Source organism: Catharus ustulatus, chromosome W, assembly GCF_009819885.2.
Source record: "Catharus ustulatus isolate bCatUst1 chromosome W, bCatUst1.pri.v2, whole genome shotgun sequence".
Taxonomy (NCBI): domain Eukaryota; kingdom Metazoa; phylum Chordata; class Aves; order Passeriformes; family Turdidae; genus Catharus; species Catharus ustulatus.
The window spans coordinates 12,222,751-12,249,689 of NC_046261.2; the positions used below are offsets into that span (position 1 = coordinate 12,222,751).

The following is a 26,939-nucleotide window of genomic DNA, read 5'->3' on the forward strand; positions in this document are numbered from 1 at the left end:
ATTACCCTACTCCTCCTCCTCCATTCCTTCTCCTGCTCTCCCTGGGCCCAGCACTCACCCTTGGCCTCCCCATTTTCCCAACACCATTGCATCCCGTAGGAGGAGACGGGATGGAGCTGGGACAGGTCGGGCTGGAGCAGTGTTGGGCTCTTGGCCCAACCCGGACGCCCCTCATGCGCTCCCTCCCCAAATTGCCCAGGTGGCTTAGGGCAGTCCCGGCACTTTTGGGGTTTGCGCCGTGCCGTGTTGGGGTTCAGGTTCCTCCCAAGGCCCCCAGAGCAGGGTGAGAAGGGGGGGACACAACCTTTCCTGGGGGTGCCCATTCCGGATCCATGCCAAGGCTCGTTCTGCCCCCCTCCAATCACGGCCCCCCTGCGGGATCCCTCAAAGTCCTTCCTCACTGGCCCCCAATAAACAAGACTGGGGCAAACTGGGAAGTTTTATTGGGAATACTGGCAGCAGTCATTCGGGGGCAGAGTGACACTGGGCTGGGGGTCCCTGGGGGGAGCACACACGTTCACCTGAGTGCTGCTGGCTCCCAGACAGGTGAGCTCCCAGCACCATCAGTACCACCAGTGCAGCCCCAGCTGCTCCAACACGTTCCATCCCCAGCGCTGGGCAGTGCCGCCAGCCCCAAAGCAGCCACACTGATACCGAAAATAACGAGAAAAGAGCTAATGTAGATATAGCAATAGCAGTAGTTATGCTAAGGCTTAGAAAGCAGCAGTTCACAAGCAGGCCCTGGGAATGTACTAAGAACCACAAACTGATAATTAAAGGATCTAGTAGGGCATGCAGAACACAGCAAAATAAATAATTAAAGGATCTAGTAGGGCATGCAGAACACAGTAAAATAAATAAATGATAAAGGTTAATGTATAATCAATGATAAAGGGTTCTGGTGGTGGGATGACAAGCAAGGGGGATTAAAGGGGGGTAACCTATAGTTTTGAGTAGACAAGCGTGTAGAATTTATGACTTTTAGAAATAATATCTATGAGATTTACGTAACTGTATTGTCTTGAAGAATGTGTACTATTGTACTATTGTATGTAAATCACTTTGTAAAGGATATAAAAACCTGTCGAAAAAGGGGAAAGATGGGCTCTGACTTTGGACGCTAGTCCTCAGACCCCAGGGCCCTCAATAAAGCACCGCACTAAACAACCTAGTTGTTTCGTGTCTCTCTGTCGGGCAACAGTTTTCTGGCGACCGCGGCAGGACTCCGAGGGCTGCTGGGGCGGTTCGCGTCCTGATCCACTCCACGCCGGCACCGAGTGATTCTCGGGGAGTCATCGGTTCGTGCCCGACCCCGCGCCTGTCGGACAACTGCAGGAGGTAAGCCCGAAGGTGCTTTATTTTTTGTGGTATTGGGTGCCTGCCCGTAAGACGAAGCATCGGCTCCGCTGGGTTGGGCTAAAGACGTCTTGGGTAATTGGGTAAAGCCTAGGCGCCGGCTGTAAGACGGGGCGAAAGCTTCGCTGGTCCGGCACTTGTTCCCCCGCGGCGTCGGAGGGTGACAAGTTGGTTGGTTGGTTGGTCTATCCTTCTATTTGCATAGATTTTCTTTCTTTTCCTGTCTATTCTGTCTGGGAATGATGCCTTTGAAAACGTTTAAAACTCTAGCAAGTTCCGGGATAGAAATCCCGGACGATTCGCCTTTGGGCTGTTTATTACAACATTGGAATGCGGGGAATTTTGGTCAAGAACTAAGTAAAAGGAGATTGATTGATTTTTGTAATAATGTGTGGCCTTTATATGAACCCGATGGTATGCAATGGCCTAGAAATGGTACACTGAATTCTGACATTATTACACCTTTGATGCATTTCCTACAAAGTAATGAAAAATGGGATGAAATACCGTATTTAGACCTCTTCTATTATTTGAAAGATAAACCAGAGTGGCAAAAGGAGTGCGGAATCATGGTTTTGAAAACATTAAAGGTGAATTGTGAAGGATGTAAGGGATGGCAGAAAGAGAAGGAATGCTCGGTTAGGTTTTCGGAACCTGAGGAGGATGTTTCTTTGTTGGTAGCCCCTAGTGCCCCTCCAATGGAGGAACGTGACTCTGGAGAAAGTATGCCAGAGGTAGAAAGGGAGGATCGGGAAGCAAAAGTAGAAATCACAGATATACCACGAACCCCCTTAAGTGAAAGAACTCGGAGAGGGCGGTGGGAGGTAGAAAGAAAGAAAAAGGAGGAGGGTGCTCATTTAATGGTCCCGCTGCGTGAAGCAGTCGGACCGCAGGGGGAACGAGTCATAGTGAAAGTTCCCTTTTCTCCGAATGATTTGCTAATCTGGAAACAATCAGCAGGGGCGTATCGGGAGGATCCTGAACGGACCGCGCGGGTGGTAAAGATGGTAATTAAGACTCAGAACCCGGACTGGAATGATTTACAAGTTTTGTTAGACACAATAATGGATTCTACTGAAAAGGAAATGGTGTTTAAAGCTATGACAGAGAAAGCACGAGAAATGATTAGGTTACGGCTTGTGGATGGTACAGTAAATGATTTAGTACCTAGGGAAGATCCGGAGTGGGATCCCAACTCGACGGGCGGGTCTCGGAGACTTAAAGCTTATCAGGAATTGTTAACGGAAGGAATACGGAATGGAATACCAAAAACTTTGAATTGGTCTAAGTTGTATTCGGTCAGGCAGGAAAAGAATGAGTCTCCGTCAACCTTTTTAGAGCGGCTTAAGGAGACAGCTCGTAGATACACTAATTTAGAAGTTGAAGGAGAGTCGGGAAAATTACAGCTAGCATTAATTTTTATGGGGCAGTCCCAGGAAGATATTAGAAAGAAACTACAGAAATTGGAGGGAGAAGATACTCGGAATTTAGATAAGCTATTGGAAGTTGCGTGGAAGGTATATAATAATAGGGAAAAAGAAACGGCTAGGAAACAGCAGGCTACTATGTTAGCAGTGTTACAGCAAGCGGCTGGAAACAATATGAGAGGAGGGAGCCGAGGACGTGGACTAAGAGGGGGAAGAGGGATAGCAAGGGGGGGGAGGCTGATGGGTACGGGAGGACTTATGGGTCAATTGAATATGGGAAGAGGAAGAATGCAGCTAGGGATAGATCAATGTGCTCTATGTAAAAATAGAGGGCATTGGAAAAATGAGTGTCCTCTCAACCAAGGAATGAATTTTGGGGGAGGAATTATAGCTAGTGGGGATGGAAATCAGGGAATGATGAATAATACAGGTGCTTTCCCGGGAAATCCACAAGGTGTCGCCCAAGCCTTTATGATGAGGAATTATCAAAATTCAAGTTGACTAGATGAGGACCTGAAAGTAGTAATGGAAGTAGATGGGGAACCGTTAGAATTTAGAGTAGATACGGGGGCATCATACTCAGCTGTTAACACTAAGCTAGGACCTTTGAGTGATTCTACTATCCAAGTAGTGGGGGTTACGGGACAAGTTGAGGAACGAACATTTTTGCGTCCATTAGATATAAAATTTGGGGGGAAAGAATTTGACCATCAATTTTTATATATGCCAAATAGCCCAGAATCGCTATTCGGGAGGGATCTATTGTCAATGTTACAGGCAAAGATAATATTTGAAAAAGGTAGAGTAAGATTGGAATTTCCCGAGGAGAATATTGCTAAGTTGTTTGTAATAAAAGAAGTTGAGGCAGCAGAAATACCACAAGAAATAGAGCAAGCTGTAGTACCATGGGTATGGGAAACAGGAGTACCTGGAAAATCAAAAGCGGCACAACCAGCTGTAATAGAACTAAAGGAAGGAGCCTCCCCAGTAAGGGTAAGACAATATCCTTTGAAATTGGAAGCACGGATAGGAATAGCACCCATGATTGAACAATTTCTTAGCTTGGGAATTTTACAGGAATGTGAGTCAGAATTCAATACTCCGATATTCCCAGTCAGAAAGCCAAATGGTAAGTATAGATTAGTTCAAGATTTAAGAGCAATTAATAACATCACTAAAGATATACACCCAGTTGTAGCTAATCCGTATACATTGTTGACAGCTGTGTCGGAAAAGTTTAAGTGGTTCACAGTGATTGATTTGAAAGATGCATTTTTCTGTATCCCTTTGGCACTTGAAAGTAGGAAATACTTTGCCTTTGAGTGGGAGAACCCAGACACGGGACGCAAGAAGCAGCTCACCTGGACGCGTCTACCACAAGGATTCAAAAACTCACCAACTATTTTTGGAAATCAATTGGCTCGAGAGTTAGAAGAATGGAAGACGACTCAGGTAAAAGAACCACCTTTCTTATTTGCTCTCCTACAATATGTTGATGACATCTTTATAGCTTCCACAGAAAAGGATGTTTGCCTCAGACTCACTATTGGATTACTTAATATGCTGGGACAAGCTGGATACCGAGTATCGAAAGAAAAAGCTCAGCTGGTAAGGACCCAGGTAATTTACCTAGGCTGCGAAATTTCACAAGGGGTGCGAAAGTTAGGAGTTAATCGAATACAAGCAATTTGCACCATACCCACACCACGAAATCCGCAAGAGTTAAGATCCTTTTTGGGCATGGTGGGGTGGTGCCGCTTGTGGATCCCGGAATTTGGACTAAAAGCAAAACCCCTGTATGAGGCAGCCAAAAGCCCTGTGTTTCAGTGGGGACAAACGCAAGAAAAGGCATTCCAGAGTTTGAAACAAGCCTTAAAGGAAGCCCCAGCACTAGGATTGCCAGATCTTACAAAACCTTTTCAACTATATGTAAATGAGAGACAGAGACTGGCAATAGGGGTTCTCACCCAAAAACTGGGCTCATGGAAACGCCCGGTAGGGTACTTCTCAAAACAGCTAGACACTGTAAGCGCCGGATGGCCTGGTTGTCTTAGAGCTGTGGCAGCAACAGTGCTCCTGATTCGGGAAGCCAGAAAATTGACTCTGGGAAAAAGGATGGAAGTATTTGTTCCCCACATGGTCATTGCAGTTTTGGAACAAAAAGGGGGGCATTGGCTCTCGTCAAGCCGCATGTTACAATACCAGGCACTTCTCCGAGAACAGGACGACATTGAATTAAAAACAACTAATCATCTTAACCCAGCAGAATTTCTTAGGAGCAGCAGCCAGGAAGAAGGAGGCGAATTGACGCATGATTGCGTGGAAATCATTGAACAGGTGTATGCCAGCCGGAAAGACCTGAAAGATGAGCCTTTGGAAAATCCGGAATGGGAACTGTTTACAGACGGATCCAGCTTTGTGGAAAACGGAACCAGGTATGCGGGATACGCAGTAGTGACTTTGACACAAATAATAGAAGCTCGAGCCTTAACCCCGGGAACTTCAGCCCAGAAGGCCGAGATACAAGCTCTGGTAAGAGCCTTAGAATTGAGTCAAGGGAAAAGAGTAAATATTTGGACTGATTCAAAATATGCCTTTGGAGTAATACATGTACATGGAGCTCTGTGGAAAGAAAGAGGACTGTTAAATTCTCAAGGATCAGAAATTAAGCACAAAGAACAAATATTAGCACTATTGGAAGCAGTGCATAAACCTCAGGCAGTAGCAGTGATGCATGTAAGAGGACATCAAAACGAAGAAGGAAAGGCGTTCCAAGGAAACCAGTTGGCTGACAGAGTTGCCAAACAGGTTGCCCGAGAGGTATGGACACAATTAGCTTTATTACCAGCACGATTTAACCCTGCCACTTCCTTTCTTGAGCAGAAACCATGCTATACACATGAAGATGAGAAACTTGCTCAATTTCTCCAGGCCCAGAAGAATGAAAAAGGATGGTATGTCACAGCTGTAGGTCAAGTTGTGTTGCCAACAAAGGTAATGAAAACAATTTTAGAAATCGAACATAACAAGTGCCATTGGGGGGCAGACGCATTAGTACAATTCTTAAAACATGAGGTGATTTCCAACCAGATGTTAACAATGGCAAAACGGATTAATGCCACGTGTCCAGTCTGTATTAAAAACAATCCAGTGACACGAAGGCAAATACAACTAGGAAAGCTACGAGTAGGGCCGCAACCGGGAGACTATTGGCAAATAGATTTCTCAGAGCTACCAAAAGCACAAGGGTACCGTTATTTACTGGTGTATGTGTGTACTTTTTCAGGGTGGCCGGAAGCTTTCCCATGCAGGACTAACCAGGCAAAGGAAGTAATTAAAACCTTACTACGAGAGATTATTCCTAGATTTGGGATCCCATTAGGAATGTCCTCAGATAGGGGACCTCACTTTGTAGCTGGAATAGTCCAAGAGGTAGCTAGAGTATTAGGGATAGCTTGGGATCTCCATACGCCCTGGAGACCACAATCTAGCGGCCAGGTAGAACGGATGAATCAGACATTAAAAGGGCAGATTAAGAAAATTTGTCAGGAAGCGAAGATACAGTGGCCTCAGGCACTACCTCTAGCCTTGCTAAGAATCAGGATTAAACCCAGAGAAAGGATAGGAGTAAGTCCATACGAAATTTTGTATGGCAAGCCATATCATGCTGCAACCTACAAAGGGGACCCTCACTTAGTAGGAGATCAAGTATTGCTAAGTTATGTTTTGTCTCTAAATAAAGTCCTTACAGCACTGCGAGGAGCATTGCAGTGGAACCGGCCTCTGCCCTTGGAAAATCCTGTCCATGACATCCAGCCAGGAGATCAAGTATATGTGAAGAACTGGAATACGGAACCCTTGAAAGAAGTATGGGACGGTCCTCACCAGGTGATCATGACTACCTACACGGCAGTGAAAGTCCAAGGGATCGAAAATTGGATTCACTACACTCGAATCAAGAAGGTCCCGCCAAGATGGGAAGTACAGCCTCTGTCAGCAACAAAAATGGTGTTCAGGGCAAGGCCTTAGTTCTTTTAACATTAGTCTGTATAATGCAGGTGGGAGAAGCGTTTGTTAAAATCATAGTTCCGGAGCCAGATGTAATAGTGCCGGAAGGTGCGGGAGTAAATTTAACCTGTCTGTTTTCTAGCAACCAGAGAGCTGGATTAAAAGAAGTAAATGCAGCTTGGAAACAAATCACCACAGACGAAGTATTTACAGAAGGGATCGTGACACTTTGGGATATGGAACAGCAAAGAGGTAGCACCACATTGATGATATCTCATATGCAAGCTGATCAGGTAGGACAATTCTCATGTGTTGTGTGGATTAGAGAAAGCTTTGACTACGGAAAAATAAATGTAGATATTCTAAAAAAGAATAGGAGAGTACGACAGGTGACAGAAGTTGGAAAAACACAACAAGAATTGGGACAAGAAAATTTAATAGTGGGATTAGTTAGAGATTTTGGGCAAGTACAAAATACTACGTCCATCACTGCATGTTTACCTTTACCTAAAGCGGCGGGAGATCCGATACCATGGGGCATCATTCCCGTTGGGGAAATGCCTCCAGAAACCATAAATGGGACAAAAAGATGTAATAAAGTAATGCAGAACCATACTAAGATGATAGAGGAAACCTATACAGTTCGAGGGCAATGGTCATCGCCGGGACAAAGGAGTGAATGCCAAAAATTACCAAATGCAGTTTTTTCAAAAATTGGGCGGTTCAAGGATGTAGGATGGTGTTCTTATGACATAAAGAAAAAAAGACAAAAACCAGTCACTGAATATTCTTATGAGATAGTATGTCAAGAAGGGAGGGAAGAATGGGAACAGTGGAAAACGATTTGGGGTCCCAGCTTGTTAGAATCTTATAGCTACATAGGACCAGTACATTGGTGTATCGAATGGTCAGGCCAAAGGGAACAAAAACATTTAAGAATGTTAGGGACTGAAGCGGTAAGACGGGATCGAATGACCCCCACACCTAGCTGGAATTGTAGCAAAATCATCACATGTGATACCCCTGAATCCCAAATTGGTTTAGTGCCAGTCCGGATACTACTAAAATGGGGCTGTGAATGTCAAAGATATAATCATACAATAACAGGAGAAATAAAGGGGGCTTGGAAAGATTGTCAGGCGACTACCGTCAGGAGTCCAGGGCATTCGGTGTGGGTAATGGGGCACGGACAATGGACTACCCATATGCCCATTAACGGCCCAGTCACGCAGATTACGTTAGGGGTCCCTACGCTCTGCCCTCTCTGGAAACAGTCTAAATTAACACAAAGAGAGATACAGTCACGAACAAAGAGAGAAACAAATGAGGTGGCAGAAGAACTAGGATTGGGAGATGAAGATGAGTGGCATGAACCCTCATCAGGAGTTAAATTTGGATGGGTACTGGAATCCCTGTTTGCACAAATTTCTACATATAGAAACCGGGAGATGCTGTATAAATTATTGGGACAAACTGAGAGGTTAGCCGCAGTTACAAAGAAAGGATTTAGGGATCTAAACTTACAGTTGCAAGCAACAACAAGAATGACAGTCCAAAATAGAATGGCATTAGATTTGCTCTTATTAAAAGAACACGGAGTCTGTGGATACCTCCAAGGAAAGGTTGATCATTGCTGTGTACATATCCCAAATGTCACAGAAGAAGTAGAAAAGGACATAAGTCAATTGGAACAAATTGAAATAAAAGTGCATGAAGTCCAGGAAGAAGCTGAACATAATTGGGTAGGAGCACTATTTAGCTCCCTAGGAATCCAGGTCTCTGGTTGGATATCATCAATTGTACAATATGTAATAATGATTGTATTGATTATTGTAGTCTGCATGATTATGTATAGATGTCTTTTAGGAATGATTGCTAGAGAAGGAACTCATACTCGACGTGTCATGAGAGCACTAACCCGGAAAGAAGTAATCCTACCAAGTCAAAGAGAAGACTCACCATCCTACTTAGAAACCATTACTTGAAGAATTGAGCATCCTTGCAGAAAATCTGAAGAATGCTCAAAAGGGGGGAGTTGATACCGAAAATAACGAGAAAAGAGCTAATGTAGATATAGCAATAGCAGTAGTTATGCTAAGGCTTAGAAAGCAGCAGTTCACAAGCAGGCCCTGGGAATGTACTAAGAACCACAAACTGATAATTAAAGGATCTAGTAGGGCATGCAGAACACAGCAAAATAAATAATTAAAGGATCTAGTAGGGCATGCAGAACACAGTAAAATAAATAAATGATAAAGGTTAATGTATAATCAATGATAAAGGGTTCTGGTGGTGGGATGACAAGCAAGGGGGATTAAAGGGGGGTAACCTATAGTTTTGAGTAGACAAGCGTGTAGAATTTATGACTTTTTAGAAATAATATCTATGAGATTTACGTAACTGTATTGTCTTGAAGAATGTGTACTATTGTACTATTGTATGTAAATCACTTTGTAAAGGATATAAAAACCTGTCGAAAAAAGGGGAAAGATGGGCTCTGACTTTGGACACTAGTCCTCAGACCCCAGGGCCCTCAATAAAGCACCGCACTAAACAACCTAGTTGTTTCGTGTCTCTCTGTCGGGCAACAACACTGTGCTGTGGGGGTTGTCCCCGTGGTCCCGCCCTGCACAGTGCTGGGAGCACCAGTCAATACCAGTTTGAAGTGTGGGCTGGCAGCATCAGAAGCCACAGAAGTGAGTCCACCACAAGTCATTTAGAATGCCTGAAATAGGCAGAAAGCATCAGGATTGTCCCAAAATGGGGTCACCTCCGCCCATAAACTAACTGGGAAATCCCCCAAAACTCTTTATAACCCCCCAAAACTAACAGAAAGCAGTAGGATCTTCCCTAATATGGGCTCCCCATGTCCTGTGGGGCCCCATTCCAATGTTGGAGTGTGTAAAATAGAAACCACTCTGTGTCCCTCGAAGAGACAGAATGCAGGGACTGAATTAATGCCTTTAGAGAAATTAAAATACATTAAGCCACACAGACATGAAGTAGAAGTGTAAGATTTAGTTTTAAGTAAGTAGGGATATTATTAAGTCACATAGATATGAAGTAGAAATTTTACTTTTAAGTAAGAATATACTGTAAGTGCCTTAAGAGAGTTGAAACCCCTAAAATTTAGTTAAATGTGACTGGCGGCAACCTCTTTTATGGTCAGAGATCACTCACCAGCACATAAAAGGTGGTCTGAGAGTTCTTGTCTTGCAGCCAGGGCGCAGCAGGGCAAGAAAGAAGACTCGAGAGCTGGTGTTCTGAGGTTTCCAAGGTTGTTTATTCTAAGGAATTTTCTCTCTACCTTACAGCGATCCACTCTGCAACTCGTTCAAGGCTCTTCTCCTGCCCTCTGGGGCTGGAGTTATCTTTTATACTCTAAATTACATATACTTTATTTACAATTAATTCCCAATAAATGACACCTACATTACATTGTCCAGTTTTCCCTTAACCAATCCCAGATTGGCATCCTAACTCAGAAGATGGATGCCATGAAGAAGACGAAAGAAATTCTTACTACGCCACAAATCCTCCATCTTGTGTTCAGACCCCTAATATAAACAATCTTTAAAACTTTACTTTTCTACCTTTTAATACACCAATTTACACTCTACTTATTTCTGTGAGTCTGTAATTCTGTATATAAAGATGGTAATTTCTCCCAGGGACTTAGATCAAACTCACAGGGATTTTGGGCACTTTGCCAAGGCTTCTGAGCCCCCCTGTCCAGACTCCAGGGAAGCCAGGGGAATATCCTGGGTTCCCACATCTCCCCCCTCTGTTTGCACTAAAAGTACCTCTTTGGTTACCCTGTCTATAGCCCGCCATATGCATTGAATAACGCATGGTAAAACAAACAGAACAATTACGAGTCCTATCAATACATACAATCCTATTCTTAAAAGTTCCCTCCACAAAAGGGAAAAGCTAAAAAAATCAAACACACCATCCAGCAATGGTCCAGTAACTTCTCCAAGTTTTGTCACACCTTCTTGTAACTGTTTTATATCTTCACGAATTGATTTGGAATGATCGGACAAGTTCGTGCAGCACATTCCTTCAAATTCTTCACATTCATGTCCGTGAGACAGCAATAAATAATCAATTGCCGCCCTGTTTTGAAGAGTTGTTCTCCTTACACTGTTGACATCCGCTAACAAGTCACTCAGTGCAAGTGAAACTGCCTTAGAATGTTTGTTGAGCCAACAACCTATATGATCCAATTGTGCCAAGGCCGCCCCCAAAGCTATCTGGGGTGAGAATATCGCTGCCGCGATTCTCCGTGCCTTGTTCCATATGTAGACATTATCATCACAATCCTGATCATATTGTTGGATTGCTCTCTTCTCTCTATTTTTTAACTTTTTCAAAATTTTCAAATCTGGTGTTAATAGTGAAAGTCTCCAAATGCTGCATGGACCTCCCTTTATGTTTGCAGGGATACCTGGCCAAATTCTGTCCCCACATATGAAAAATGTTCCTCGTGGCAATTGTGCAGGAACTCGGAAGGATGATTTGTTTGACACCCTAGTGTAATTACACCAAAAAGAAGCGTTTTTATATATATCACAAATTGGAGTGACATCTAATGTTCTATTTTCTGCCATTCCCTGAAAGCTAAAATCTATGCAAAAGTCCATCATTGTTGACCCCAGAATTTCTAATTCTTGAGGTTCAAAAGGAGCTATTGGAAGAAATTGAACCCACACATGCCATCTGTCCATAGGTGTTGACATGGCCTGCAACAACTTTGGAGGAATGTTTTTTGGAATTTGCCATTCTTTCACCGGCAATCCCACCAAGCATGTTGTAAATGGCTTCTTCGGCTTGGAATGTGTTAAACATATGGTATCTAAACCTGCTGCATGAGCCAAATTCTCCCAAACATTCTCCTTTGGTTGCATCATAGGTAAATCCACCCCATTGCTTAACACAATAGACAAAATTATTAGACATAAAACCATTGGAATAAACATTTTCAGTCCTTGAACTCTTTATGTGTTGTCTGAAGAGAAGTTCAAGATCTCTGCTTCTGATTCTGTCGATGAGCTCTCCTCTCCACTTCCAGGGATCATATCTAGTTGTGTTTAAGCCCGATACGGTTTCACGTTTCTTCCTGGCACCCGCTTCGGCCGTCTCTCTGTGGAGACACAAGCAAAACCCTTCCCCCAAGTAATTACAGTAGTTTCACGAATACAAGCCGCACCATTTTGACTAAAATTTTGCTCCCACACCGGAAATGCGGCTTATACTCAGTAGAGGCTAATATGTGAATAATTTTCTGACATTTACAACCTCAGAAGTGCCAGCCAGGGTGCCGAGCCGAGCAGCTGCCAGTAAAAGCCGGCATTTTGCGATTGTTACAAATTGTTACTCTGTTGCACCGCGGGTGGAGCCTGGTTCCCTGCAGGCATCACGGAGGGCGGGGAGAGAGGCGGGAGAGTTGTCTCCTTCCCTCCTCTGTCGCAGCCCAGGGGAGAGACGGGGGGGCCCCGTGCCGCCATTGCCGCGGCCCGGCGGGAAGGCGGGGGCCCTGTGCCGCCATTGCCACGGCTCGGGGAGGCGGCGGGGGCCCCGTGCCACCATTGCCGCGGCTTGGGAAGGCAGCGGGGGCCCCGTGCCGCCATCGCCGCGGCTCGGGGAGGAGGCGGGGGGCTCCGACCCCGCCCGCCTCCGCCGCCGCGGGAGCAGGGGGGATCTGTCCCTGCCTGCCACCGCGGGGCAGCGCCGGGCCAGGGCGAGCGAGTCCAGAGGCAGCGGCCAGCCACGAGCGGCCCCGCCGAGCGGCAGCGTCCGGCTGGGCCACCTGGCTCTGTCGGCAGCCCCAAGCGGGCCGAGCCTGCACAGCCCGAGTCGAGCCAGTAAACCCTGCCCTGCCGCGGTTCTGTTACTATTTGGCAACTTTGTTGCACCCGGGTCCTCGCTGTGAATGACAGAGCGGCTTATACTCAGGTGCGGTTTATTTATGGACAAAAAACAAAATGTTTGCCAACACCCAGCGATGCGGCTTATACTCAGTGCGGCTTGTATTCGTGAATTTACTGTAATTTGAAAGGCCCTTCAATCCGACTTGTTTCCGGATTTCTAAACAACACTAAAGGATCCTCCTTTAGTTTTGCCCTTGTACTGTTTGTAAAATGCCTTATAATCGGTGGAGTCGGTTCTCAGAATGAACCATTCAAGAAATTCAACACATATAAAGCTTTATTTAAGCGCATGTGAGGCGTAGCCTCTGCCTCCCCCCTTTTTTGTTTATCTAGCAGTGTTGTTAGTGTGTGATGCGTTCTTTCTATAATTGCCTGACCTGTGGGAGACTGTGGAATGCCAAATATATGCCTGACACTCCACTTTTTCAGAAATTTGTCCAGCACTTTTCCAATATATGTTGGACCATTATATGTTTTAATTTCTTGTGGAACTCCTACTGATGCAAATGCCTGCAAAAAATGCCTACACGCATGTTGTGCCGTCTCCCCTGTATGTAATGATGCAAAAATCGCTCCTGAAAATGTATCTACTGACACATGAATATTTTTCAATTTTCCAAATGATGGATACTTTGTAACATCTGTTTGCCATAGTTGAAGACTTTGCAATCCTCTCGGGTTGACTGCGCCCATAGAAGCTGGCTTGCACAAGCTGACAATCCGGACAGGACTGAATAATTTCTTTTGCCTGACTTTTTGAAATGTGGAAAGACTCCATAAATGCTCTCGCATTTTGATGAAAAAATGCATGGCTTAATTTTGCCTGCTCAAAGATGTCTGGCAATGTTTGCAAAACAGACATAGTTAGTCTTGAGCATTTCCTTCTGCTAAAAGACCTGGGAATGATGAATGTGCCCTAATGTGCATGATGAAGTATTTGTGCGCTATGTTTTCCAGTAGTGTCTTCATACATGATAAGTAGTTTGTCCTAGTTTGGGGGACAGGTCTCTGCTAAGAAAGGCAGGAGTCTCTCTTTGAAATGGTGAATGTAAACCCCCTCCCTCCAAATTATTATAACTTTGAAATCAAACGGCTCTCAGGCAAAGATATGGGAATTAGGAATAACAGTTCTTTACTAGGGAAATTAAAATAGAAATACAATACTACAAAGAAACAGACCCCAAGCCCTGACAAAGTCAGAGTACAACCTGACACCCCATCAGGCAGGGTGCTGGCAGCAGTTCAATTAAATGGTGGTTGTAGTCCTTTTGTAGTGACAGATGTGGTTAAGTTGAAGCAGTGGTCCTGTAGCAGGTGCAGTTTCCTTCCGGAGGTCCAGTGGTGATGTGGAGAAAATCCAGTTTCCCTCTGGAGTCCAGTGGAGAAGGGGCTAGCTTAGTGTCCCAAAACCCCTGTTTTATCTTGGTAAGAAATGTTGGGTCCTTCCCCCTGGCTGGATCAATTTCCAATGGGATGAAGCAATTTTATCAGTCACTCAGTGGGGTTCAATGGGCCATTAGCAGAAAATTACTTGCTGGAGGGAGGATGAGTTGTGAAAAGATAAAGAACAATACCCTGTCTGGTTTCAATGGATGGTCCATTAGCAGAACATCACCCACGGAGATAAGGATCACTGCCCCCATCCTCAACAGATGGTGATGGAATAGATACCTTTTATCACACCCTGTATTGTAACCCAAGACATATGAATACAAAATTTCATTGCTTGTTTCTCGCAAAAGGGATCCTTCCAATCTTTTAACCACATTAGCTACATATGCTGAATCTGTGATCAAATTGAGAGGTTGTTGAAACAACTCAAAAACTCTGACTACTGCTGCTAACTCCACAATCTGTGGTGAACCTTCTACTATTTTCACATCTGACTCCCATTCTCCTGTAGCAGAATTTTGCCATGTAATGACCGATTTGTGAGTCTTCCCTGAACCATCAGTGAATACTGTGATTCCCTCCAACGGTTCCTCACTTATTTTTGGTTTCTCCCTGAAACTTATTTTTGCCTTTAACATTCTGTAGCTTGGGTAGTGAATTGTACAAATACCTGTATAATCTAACAATGCAATCACTAAATCTTGCGATTTTTGATTTGCCCAATCAAAATATTGCTTTTTTAATGGTAAATATATTACTGAAAAATCTTTGCCTGCCATTGTCAGCAGCCTAGTTCTTGCCTTTATTATGATTTGAGCTGTCATTTCTAGACTTGTAAGAATTGTCTTTGGGGATCTGTAAATAAAAAAATCCACTCTATGATTAGAAGAGGGTCTCTTTGAGACACGTCCCATTGAAAAATCAAGCCATATAGCTGTGTCTGTTTTCCCAACACCGCTAAACAAAAGGGTAGTGAGTCTACATAACGATGTGCCTGTGTTTGTTGTATAATTTCTGCAACTCTCTCTTGAGCCTTTTGTGCTTCTGGTGTGAGAGTCCTGGGAGATTTAATATTACTATCTCCTCTTAGAAGATTGAACAACGATGAGAGATCCTCATTTGTGATTCCTAAGATTGGCCTCATCCAGTTTATCTCTCCAAGAAGTTGCTGTAGATCTTGTAAATTGTTAATCTTTGAGTTGATCTCTATTTTTTGAGGTTTTATTGTTTGCTCCGTGATTTTCCATCCAAGGTATTTCCAGGGTGCGATCTCTTGGATCTTGGAAGTGCTGATCTCTAATCCAGCCTTCTGTACTTCTTCAATCACACAATCACGAACTTGCTGCAACTCTTGTTGTGTCGACGCTGCAATGAGTAAATCATCCATGTAATGAATGATCCTTGCTTCCGGATATTTCTTCCTCGCCGGAGCTAAAGTTAGTGCCACATACCACTGACAAATTGTTGGCGAATTCTTGAGGTCTTGTGGTAAAACCACCCAATGATATCTTTCCAAAGGCTTTTCCCTGTTTAGACTTGGAACGGAGAATGCCATTCTGTGAGCATCACTTGGATGAAGTGGTATGCTGAAGAAGCAATCCTTGAGATCAATGATCACAAGTGGCCATTCTCTTGGAATCATTGTGAGTGAAGGAAGTCCTTGTTGAAGTGGTCCCATCTCTTCCATGATTTCATTCAGCTTCCTGAGATCATGAAGCAATCTCCATTGTCCAGAAGTCTTCTTCCAAATGACAAACACTGGAAAATTCCAGGGACTATTAGTCGGTTTAATATGTCCTTTTTGTAACTGTTCTTTCACTAAACTCTTCAAAGCACTGTTTCTTCCTCTCCAGGGGCCACTGATCCACCCAAATGAGTTTATCAGTCTTCCAAGTCAACTTTGGAGTGGTGAGTGCCACAGTGACCCTCACTAAAAATCCATTTCCAGTCTCATGCCCCATTGTGACAACAGGTCTCTTCCCCATACCGTGATTGGCCTTTGCACTATGAAAGGACGAGTGACTGCTGGTTTTCCTCCTGGTCCTGAGACTACTATTGCACTTTCACTTTGCAGACAAACGGAGCTTCCTCCTATGCCTGTAATTTGACCCAATGGTACTCTTAAAGTCCACTCTCTCGGCCAGAAAATATATGAGACGAGCGTAACATCTGCTCCTGTATCAACCAATCCTTTGATCTCCAGTGTTTTTTCACCATATGTCAATCGACAAATGATGATTGGTCGGTCGCGACCTACGTGTTGTACCCATGTAGCATGAACTTCTACGTGATCATTATATGAAGGATGATCTGGATCAATCACCGCCATCACTTGATGTCCCAATGGATGAGGTGGCAAAGCCATTGCTTTCGCTATCCACGTATTTTCTGGAATAGTTAGTGGTGGTCGAAGAGTTTTTGCTAAAACTGTCAGTTCTTCATTACAATCTCCTGCAAGAACTGTAGGAATAATAACTAATCCGAAGATACTATTTCTATCTTTGCCTAAAATTAAGAAATCTTTTCTCTTCCAGGATGTCCCTCTGACTCCTGTAGGTATCGCCATGTGCTCTTCACATAGGAGACATATTACTTTTGAAGTTTCCAGGTAACATTGCACTCTGGGGGGCAATAAGTCTGGGTCGCAGGGGATGCCTGCAACTGCCCTGCAGAGGGCATCTGATTGATGTTCCCCGATAATTGTCCTGTTTGTGATGCTGCTGTTCCTTGTGTCATCGCCATTACTTCTGTCGTCGCGTGTTGACGATTTGCGCTCTTTATGTAGTTTCCCGGAATCGGTAATTGTTTTCCATCAACATCTGTTTGTGAATAACACTCACTTGCAGGATGCTTTCCTCTTCTGCATCTCGAACAAAGCTCCGATGACTTGCCTGTTTTTGCAAGCTGAGGACAATTTTTCTTAAAATGTCCAAAATTTCTACATTTATAACATTGTCCCTCTGTGGGGTTCTTCTGCTTTTTGAAATTTGCAAGAACCTTCTCAAGAGTTTCATTTTGCACTTGGAGTACCCTTTCCATCCTTTCTTCCACAATTGACACTATATGTTGTGGTGTGCCTACTTTGCTGCAGGCCTCAACCATCTCTGCTAAAGAGGGTTGACCTGGAATTGCACTGATGACTCTCTTGCATTCCTGCTAACTGCGTCAAAGTGAGAGCTAAAAGTTCAGACACTTAGCCCCAGATTTTCCTAGGTTACAATGTAAAGATGAGCCCAAAAGTATGTATTCTATCACCATCTGTTAAAAACCAGGTGGGGCAGTGTTCTTTATCTTTTCCACAACCATCCATCCTGCAGGAAGGTATCTTCTGTAAATGGGCCATTGAGTCCCACTGCATAACTGATAAAATTACAGTAATTTCACGACCATAAGGTGCACCGGACTATAAGGCGCACCCCCCCAGGAGTCAGCAAATTTCGCAACTTTGTAGATCATATAAGGCACACCGGACTATAAGGCGCACTTTTTTTTTGCAGTGAGGCTCCGCCCCCAGCTCCACCCGCACGGATGCTGGCCGAGTCCCCACCTCAATCCGGCAGCCATTGGTCCCCGGGCCCGCCTATACCCAGCGAAGCCGGGCTACGCCCGCCGCCGCTCCATGCAGCATCCCTGAGGCCGGGCTATGTCCGCTGCCACTCCGTGCAGCGTCCCCGGGGCCGGGGCATGCCTGCCGCTGCTCCGTGGAGCGTCCCTGGGGCCGGGCTATGTCTGCCGCTGCTCCGTGCTGGCCTGATGCCACCGCCGGGCGGGCTCTGCTCGGTTGGGGATTGTTGCGGGCTCGCACTTCCGGGGTGGCAAATGTCGCAACTTTGTACATTAGATAAGGCGCACGGACTATAAGGCACACTTCTGGGTTCGGGGGAAAATTTTAGTCAAAAGGGTGCGCCTTATAGTCGTGAAATTACTGTACATCATCCCATTGTGAGATGCTCGAGCCAGGGGGAGGAGCCAAGCCCTTCCTACCTAGATAAAAACTGAGATTTGGAACACCAAGGCATCCCTTACCCACTGGTTTCCAGAGGACAAGAGTTACCAGACCTTTCTTCAGGATCACTGCTTCAACAAAATCGCTTCATCTGGACTGCTACCACCACCCTAACTAGCAGATTGTCAGGTTGTGTTCTGACTCTGTCAGTGGTTTTTCTTTTGTACTATTGCATGTATTTTTCCTTTCTTTTTCCTGTTAAATTCTATTTCTGACTTGGAGTCCCTCACTGATTTTGCTTTCAAAGCAGTACACAGACATAATGAAAGCTTAGTAAGAACATTGATTACATTTTCTAGATAGAACAATTTACGGGAATAGAGAGAACTATATGTGTAAATTATGACACTATTCTCATACTCTAGAATTAAGATTCTAGTACGTGTAGAAGGAATTTTTAAGGTTCGTGGTTTTAGCTCATTGGATGACTTACAAATAAAAACTCGTGTACTGGGGTGAGAGAACACCATCTTCATCACCACCCAGAAGAAGAAGAAACGCCAGGCAGCTGCTGCTGCTGCTTTTCCTACTTGGGACTCTACACCAAAAGCCTTTAGCCTGGACTTTAATATTCTGAACTCTTTGCCTTCGAGACTGATGTACTTCTGCAATAAACAACTTTACAGCAACCAACAACTGCTCTTGTCTCTTTGAAGACCCAGACCCATGAATAACTCGACAAGAGCCAGGTGACTTCCCCCTCCCAGTAACTCATCCCTCAGGATTGCAAGGTGCTCCAAAATCTCCTCAGTAACCAGATCACCCCAAGCTCTTCATCCCAACGTGTGGCTGTCTCATGACAGACGCCATCCCAGCCATCCTACCTATCCCAAACACAGCCCCGTTCTTGGTGGGGCAGAGGCGCTGCTGGGGGAATCGGTGTGTGCAGGGGATCCTTTATTCCCCTTGTGCAGCTCCAAGCTCCCGAGGGCAAAGTCCTGGTTTCTAGGGCTGTTCCCCTCCCCAAATTTGTCGAGTATAATACCCAAGTGCGGCAAGCCCCTGCCCTGTGGCAGCAGCTGGTGCCGGGAAAGCCCCAGGAGCTGCGCTAATGCCCAGCACTGCCCAGGAGGGATTGATGGGAGGGGAGTTCATAAGGGACCCCCACGGCCCTCACTGGGCATGAGAAGATTTTTTAGTGCCTGGGATCGATTTTCAGAGGTTTCTGTGTAAGAGAGTAGATTGTGAGAAATTAGGAATAGGGCTGCGACCGAGCCGCATCCCTCATAGGGTGCAGCTGTGTAAGGCAGGTGAACATCATTAAAGGAAAAGGAGCACGGAATGCTGATTTGTATTGACCACTCACAAAAGAGTAATAGGACACACAGGTGTTATGTATACGGGAAAAGGATATAAAAGGTTGTACTGGGGAGTAATAAAGTGCTGCTACTTGGCATTATTTCTAGTATTACTTGTGTGTCCTCTGTCATTTCTGGGCTTCGAGGAACCTAAGTAGCGGCAGCAGGACCCACAGGGCCTGGCTTGTGGGGGTGGTCTGGGCTGAAAATTTTGCGCCCTAGCGTGGTGCCCAAGGGCTGAGCGGAGCTGGTTTGGAACACCAGCAACACCAGTCCCTGCAACTCAAAGCCGTTTTCCCGGCTCCGGCTGCCCCCGCTCGGCGCCGCCGCGGTCCCGCGGAGTCACCGCTCATTGCGCAGCTCAAGGGGCTCGATCCAGGCCGCGCCCCGCCCGTCCCTCACTGCGGCTCCTTCAGTAACACGGGGGCCCCGAGACACCCCGATGCTGCCCCGACAAAACTTCAGGGTGGCTCTTATCGTGTCGGATGGCAGTAACTGCTGGTGCGGGTTTTTTTTAATTTTTTATTCTATTCTCTATGATTGCTGCTTCTCGCCGCTCTCGGTGCGGCTCTTCCACCACACAAGGGCAGTGGGGAACCCTCGGTGCGGCTCTTTTCTTGTATTTTATGCTATTCTCTGTTCAATTCTTTTCACATCTTCCACCCACCCCGACGCTCCCCTTCTGGGGCACCCAACCTTGCCCATCCCGCGACGCGGCTCTTCAGTGACACCGGGCGCAGGGGGTCTCCAGCACAACTTTTTATTCTGTTTTACTCTATTCTCTGTATTTTATTCTATTCACCACCCACTCGAGCTTCCTTCAGATGCGGGCGGGGGAAATGCCCTTGGCGCAGCTCTCTGATTGCATTTCAGTCTCTTCTCCGCATTTTAGTCTCTCCTTTCGTTCCCACCTCGCCCGTCTTGCTGATCGACTCCTTCAGGGACACGGGGTGGCACAAACCCCTTGAGGCAGATCTGACAGGGGGCGGCCTCCCTGCTGCTCCCTGGGGATCGGACACCACAAGCAGTCCCAGCCCCTTCCTCTTCTTCCTCCTGACGGGATTGAGCCCCCGCCGCCGCCCGGCTCCTTCTGCCGCTCCTGCCCGGCAGGAACGGGCGCTGCCGCTGACGGGGCCGGAGCGCGGCTGCCCCGCGCCTCAGGGCTGGGCCCTGAGTGACCGCACGGGTGGGGAGGGACCCCCGCTGGACAGGGCACGGACTGACCCCATGGAAGGGACCCCACGCCCTGGAGCAGGGCAAGGATTCCTGTCCCTGAGGGGGAAGCAGCGGCACGAACTGGCCGTAACCCCCATCCCTTCCTGCACCGCTGGGCAGAGGAGGGAGGGAACTGGGAGCTGTGTGGAATTTTTACATTCATCGTTACAAAGCAGAGTCACAAGTGGAGCTCTGCTTTCAGCTTCAAATGAGGGAATCCAGTGTGGGCGCTGGGACTCCCATAACCTCGGGGTGTTACTTGATATTTCTAGATACTCGACATTTTAGTTTTGGCACTATGAAGCCCTTCAGCAGCAATGTCTGTCCCATGCACTAGTTTCTGGCTCAGATCCAGCTCGGAACTTGGACAAGAAACCCAAAGTCCCAGGAGAAGCAGCTCTGCCTTTTTTTTTTTTTTAAATCTATAATCCCGTGTTTATTCTCTGTTACCCCCCATCCCTTGTCCCCCTCCCGGAGGTTTGTTGGGAGGTGCCATCCCACAGCCCTTCCTGCCCCAGCACCCGCGGCCGCTCCGGTGCTATCAGGCCCCGGCTGGAAGGGAAAGCACAAACCCCTCTGGAAATAAACCCGGTCTGGGGGAAAACCCTGCAGGGGGGATTGAATCCCACAGACAGCGCTGGCTGAGAGTTGGAGATTCCAAATGCTCCAGGGGGCCGGAGGGAGCCACGCTGGGGCCTCGGGGCCTCCCTGGGGCACCTCTGAGACCCCCGAGCAGAGCGACCCCTCCCATCCCCCAAAATCCGCAGGTTTGGGTCCACTGAGGAAAAGAGCTGGAAAAAGGGATTGGAAAGGGGGTGGAGCCTGAGGGGAGCCCTCACCCATCGCTTGGAATGGAAGGGCTTTCTGCAGGAAAGCCACAGGAAAATCCTCCAGAAACCAAGGAAATAATGATGAATTTTTTAACTCTTTCCAGTTCCTGTTTCCAGAAGGTTCTGGCCAGGTCCTGCTGGGAGGAGCCAGGGGTGGGAAGGGGCTCAGAGCCTAACTGGGGAGAAAAGTTTAATTGGGGCAAAGAAACTTTAATTGTGGGGAGAAAATGTGAATGCAGGGGATTTGAATGGGAGGGGATGATTGGAATAGGGGAGAGAAAATGAAGTGGGGGGAGGAGCCCCCCAGCCCTGGGCTGTGCCCCAAAGGTGCTGCAGCCGTTCCCCTGATCCAAACCCTGGGCTGGGGGCGCAGAGCTGCCACTGCTCCCTGGGAATGTCATGGGATAAAAACTCCATTCAAGCTTTTATGTTCCCAGGCAATCCCAATAAGGTCCCAATTGCCTCCAACATGGTCCCAGTTTCTCCTAGTCATGCCCTGTATGGTTCCTTTCACTGTCAGTCCCTTCCAGGAGGAGTTCAGTATGGCCCCAGTCACTTTCAGTATGAACCCAGTCACTCCTGCTAGGATACCATTTGCCCCCATCATGGTCCCAGTTTCTCCAAGCGTGATCCCAGTAACTTCCAGACACTCCCAGTACTATGCCAGTCACTCCAAGTATGACCCTGTCAGTCCCAGTATGATCCCAGTGTGACTCCAGCATGGGCCAGCTGCTCTCAGTGTGATCCCAGTTGCCTCCTGCATTTTTCCAATTGCACCTTTTCACCAATACCATCATTCCAGTCACTCCCAGGATGATTCCAGTCAGTCCCAGTATGATCCCAACCATGCCCAGTAAATCCCAGCAGCACCCAGTTCCCCTCAGCATGTTCCCAGTAGCCCTCAGCGTGGTCCCCGTGTATCTCAGTATATCCTAGTGTACTCCCTGGTGCCCCAAATCTGGTACTGCCCCGTTTCTGGTCCAGGTCTCAGTGCATCCTGGTGTCCCAGTCTGCCCCAGTCCATCCCAGCCATTCACATTCCATCACATTCCTTTCCCGGTGGTGGCACAGCCCCTCCCCGTGGCCTCGGGCCCGGCCGGGACCCCTCGCTCCGTCCCCATGCTGATTTTGGGGGGGTCATGTGTCACCCCCAGCCCTGCTGTCATTCTGTCCCCAGCCGGCTGCTCCCAGTGTTCCAAATAAATCTTCCCAGTTCACCCCGGTCCTGATTTTTAAGGGGCACTGGGAAGGGACTTGGGGAGAACTCCTCAGGGGGGGCCTGATTGGGGGGGGCAGAACAGGCCCCAGATAGTAACGGGAATGGGGACACCGTGTGTCCCCCCGTGTCACTCCACTCTGGGATGGCACCTGAACCCTAGCATAGAACCCAGCGAACCCCTAAAGGCACCGGGACCACCCTGGCCAGCCCCAGGGAGAAGGGATGGACGAGGAGGAGGAGGGATGAGTAAAGAGTGGAGGAAGAGATGGAAGAGGAAGGACGAGGAAGGGGCGAAAGAAGGGATGGGGGAGGGATGGGGAAGGAGTGGGAGAAGGGCTGCTGGGGGGCACTGGGAGAGCGAGGACACACTGGGATCAGCTGGGGGGAACTGGGAGAGATGGGAGAGGGCTGGTGTGGCACTGAGAGGAAGTGGGAATGAATTTGGAGAGAGTGGAGGAACACAGGGAGAGTGGAGTGGATTGGGGCAATGGGAGAGACAGTGGAGGTCTGGGGGACCTTGGAGAGGGATTGAGGTGTGCTGGGAGTATCTGGGAGGGAGCGTGAGAGAGCCTGGAATAAACTGGGAGAGATGTTCAGGAGTCTAGAATGACTGAGGAGTTTGCAGGAGGCTGGAGAGCGTGGGATGGGGTTCCGGGGGTCCTGGTGGACACTGGGAGGGACTTTGGGGGCCCTCGGTGTAACTGGGAGGAATTTGAGTGAGCCTGGAGGGGCTGGAAAAAGATCAGGGATTAGAAAGCAGGGCTGGAATGAGGTTGGTTGTGCTGGAAGAGACTGGGAGGATCTTGGTGAGTCCCGGTGGGGCTGGGAAGAGACTGGGAGAGGGTTTGGGGGGTCCTGGGGTGGTGGAGGGCAACTGGGAGGGTGTTATGGGATCCTAAGAGGGACAGGAGGGGCTTTGGGGGGTCCTGGGGAGGCTGGGAAGAGATTGGGAGGAGGTATCAGGAGGTCTTGGGTGGGTCAGAGGCGATTGGGAGGGTGCTTGGAGGGGCTTGGGGTGTGTGTGAGAGTTTCGGAGGGATCCTGAACCCTGCGGACCCTCAGAGATGCTGTCGGACGCCGCCTGCAGCAAGGTGCTGATGGGGATCGGGACTCCGTGTCGGGCCTTTGCCTTCCTGGCCTGGGGCTCGACTTCTACCAGTGCAAGAAGGTGAGGGAGGAGGGTCCCAAGGGGTCATGTACCCCCTCCCTCAGAGCAGTGTTTGCTCCCCCTGGAACCCCCAGCCCGGTGTCAGCCCCTTTTCTCTGCCCACAGAGCTCCCGAGCCCGCAGCGGCCTCAGCCCCTCCCCGTGGCCTCAGGCCCAGCCAGGACCCCCAACTCCCCCATCCCCGTGCTTGACTTTGGGGTGGTCATCTGTTCCCCCAGTCCTGCTGTAATTCTACACCAGCCCAGCTGCTCCCAGTATTCCCAATAAACCTTCCCAGTCTGACCCAGTTCCACTTACTAGGGCGACTGGGCAGATCAGTTCCATTACCTGGGGGGACCCCGCGGGGGGATCGTGATTGGGCGGGAGGGTGGGGTCCAGGTGGGGAACACTGGGTGCTGCGGGTCTGCCCGGCAACCGGTGAGTCATCAGAGCTGCTCTCTCTGATTGGCTGAATCTTCTTCATCGCATTGTCTGATTGGCTGAGGAGAGGCCCGGGAGTTGAGAGAAGGAACAGGAGAGATCTCGCTCCGAGCACCGCAACGGGAACAACAGACCCAGCCTGGGCACAGGGAGGGAATTTATTACCAAGCAAATCACAGCACGACAAGGAGAAGTCAATGAAAGCTCTCCAACCCCTTCCCCCCACAAACCAGGAATCATCAGAAACACAGATCACCAGGGCTCTGCCCAACGGGGGTCACTGGGGATCATCCAACACCGATCCTCCCATGGGGGATGGAGCTGGAGCAGAGCACGAAGCTCTTCCCACACTCAGGGCACTCACAGAGCTTCCCTTAGTGGTGCCTCCGTTGGTGTCGGGTCAAGTGAGAGCTCCTGGAGAAGCTCTTCCCACACTCAGGACACTCATAGGGCCTCTCCCCGGTGTGGATGCGCCGGTGCCTGATGAGATGGGAGTTGCGTTTGAATCCCTTCCTGCAGTCGGGGCAGCGGAAGGGCCTCTCCTCTGTGTGAATTCGCTCATGTCTGAGGCGATGGGAGCTGGTGTGAAACCTCTTCCCACACATCAGGACACTCGTAGGGCCTCTCCTCAGTGTGGATGAGCTGGTGTCTTCTCAGGGTGGAACTCTGGCCAAAGCTCTTCCCACATTCCAAGCAGGTGTAGGGCCGTTCTCCTGTGTGGGTCACCTGGTGCACCATCAGATGAGTTAATGTCCTGAAGCTCTTCCCACATTTCCCACACTCATAGGGCTTCTCCCCAGTGTGGATCCTCTGGTGCCAGGATCAGATGGAGCTGTAGCTGAAACCCTTCCCACATTCCAAGCACTTGTGGGGCTTCTCCCCTCCAGGAGGCTTCTCCACCAGCTCTGAGCTCTGCCTGGATCTCCGGCCGCCTTCCTGGCTCAGGGAGGGTCTTTCCTCCTCACAGCTCCCTGGGCTGGGTTTGCAGCCCCTCCTCGAGAGGGATCTCCGGGGCTTTTCCTCCTCCATCCACCCACAGAATGGGAATGGAAATCCTTGATTGGGGTAAAAACAAGAGGAGAGGGCCTTCAGCTGGGGGTTCCTCCTTCCCTCAGTTCATCTCAGGAAGTCATTGGGCATCGTGTGTCTGTAAGGACCACCAAACACTAAGATTGAGCCAAAAAATTCTCCAAACATCAAGACACAGATAAAAACCTCCCAAACATCAAGATTTAGCCAAAACCCCCTCCAAAATACAATCAGGCCCTGCAGAACACCAAGACAAGAACGTTTATCCCTGTAAAGCTCAGAAACACCAAGATTCAGCCCTCTGAAAATGGTGGATCCCCCTCTACAGTCACCTGCCGCATGTGGCGGGGAGTAACACTCCTGGGGCTGGGGGGAGGCTGCAGCTACAGGCAGGGGTGAAACCTTGTGCTGCTTCCTGTTTCTGCTCCTCCTCCCCCTCCTCCATCTCCTGTGTCCCTGCTCTTCCTCACACTCCTCTTCTTCCTACTACTCCTCCTTCACCTGCGCATTCCCAACTACTCCTCCCACGTGCATCGTTCTGACCATTTTGTTCTTCAACCCTGCTGCTCCTTCCCTTCTCCTGCTGCCCCCAGGCCCAGCACCCACTGCCGGCTCCCTCTTCCCCCCAAACCCACAGCATCCCAGCCGAGGGGCAGGGATGGAGCTGGGGCAGCTCGGCCTGGGGCAGCGCTGGGCTCTCGGCCGCTCCCGCCCGCACTCGGTCCCCACTGCAGCCGCTCCCGCCACCACAGCGCGGGGGGGCCCGGCCTTGGCGCTGCCCCCCTCCCACCTCCCCAAATTCCCCTGGCGGGGGGCGCTGGGGCCCGGGGGGCGCAGGTGGGGTCCAGGTGGGGAACGCTGGGAGCTGCGGGTCTGCCTGGACACTGCTGAGTCATCAGCGCCGCGCGCTCTCATTGGCTGAGCGCTGCCCCAGGGGCGGGGCTGCACCAAGGGGGGACACCCTGCTCCAGGGGGAATGGCCCCGAAACGGGGGACCCCCATGGGAGGAACAACAGCAAAGAGTCTGTACAAACAGATGCTGCGAATCCGCTTGGACATAGGGCCAGGGACGGGTACATAAGGAAGTGACAGCAGAAGTGTTATAGATACTCGCGAAAAATCGGAGAAGCCAGTTTAGATTAATCATTGAAAATTTATTACTAAGCAAATTTAGTAAGCGATAACTGAGCAAAACAGCGCTGGGCAGCCACGGAGTCATTGCTCCACCAATGGCTCGCACCAAAAAGCAGTTTTAGTTCGTTTTTACACAGTCTATTTTCCGGTTCTTGCAGTTGCTCGTTCTGATTTGCTGTGTACTCTGCGATTTTAGCAAGCAGGGGTGAGGAGTTGCTCGGGGGTCGCTTCCACCTCCTGGTGGGAGTTGATAAGGGTCTGGTGTGGTCCTCTTTCTCAGCACGTCCTCTGGTATTGTTCTGTCTCTGTAGCCTTGTGGGGGCTCCTCTTTGTTTACTCAACAGGAAGAGGTGCTAACGAGTAACCCTTTGCATTCAGGGTCTGTAAGCACTTACTGAACAAGATTTGATAACAAAGCACATTCCATTACAATTCCCCCCTCTTTTGAGTTCCCATTTTGTTTATCAAATCTGATTAATACCTCCCGGGCATTTTCTAATATTGC

The 26,939-nt window shown here is 48.4% G+C and overlaps 1 protein-coding gene across 1 annotated transcript; it reads left to right on the forward strand.

Moving 5' to 3' along the window:
- Positions 1 to 1,112: 1,112 nt before the first annotated feature.
- LOC117005021 lies at positions 1,113 to 8,927 on the forward strand. The gene is made up of 2 exons (XM_033076241.1): positions 1,113 to 1,338; positions 6,526 to 8,927. Exon 2 carries the CDS (start codon positions 6,653 to 6,655, stop codon positions 8,774 to 8,776), a length of 2,124 nt encoding a protein of 707 aa, XP_032932132.1. The 5' UTR covers positions 1,113 to 1,338; positions 6,526 to 6,652; the 3' UTR covers positions 8,777 to 8,927.
- Positions 8,928 to 26,939: the final 18,012 nt, after the last annotated feature.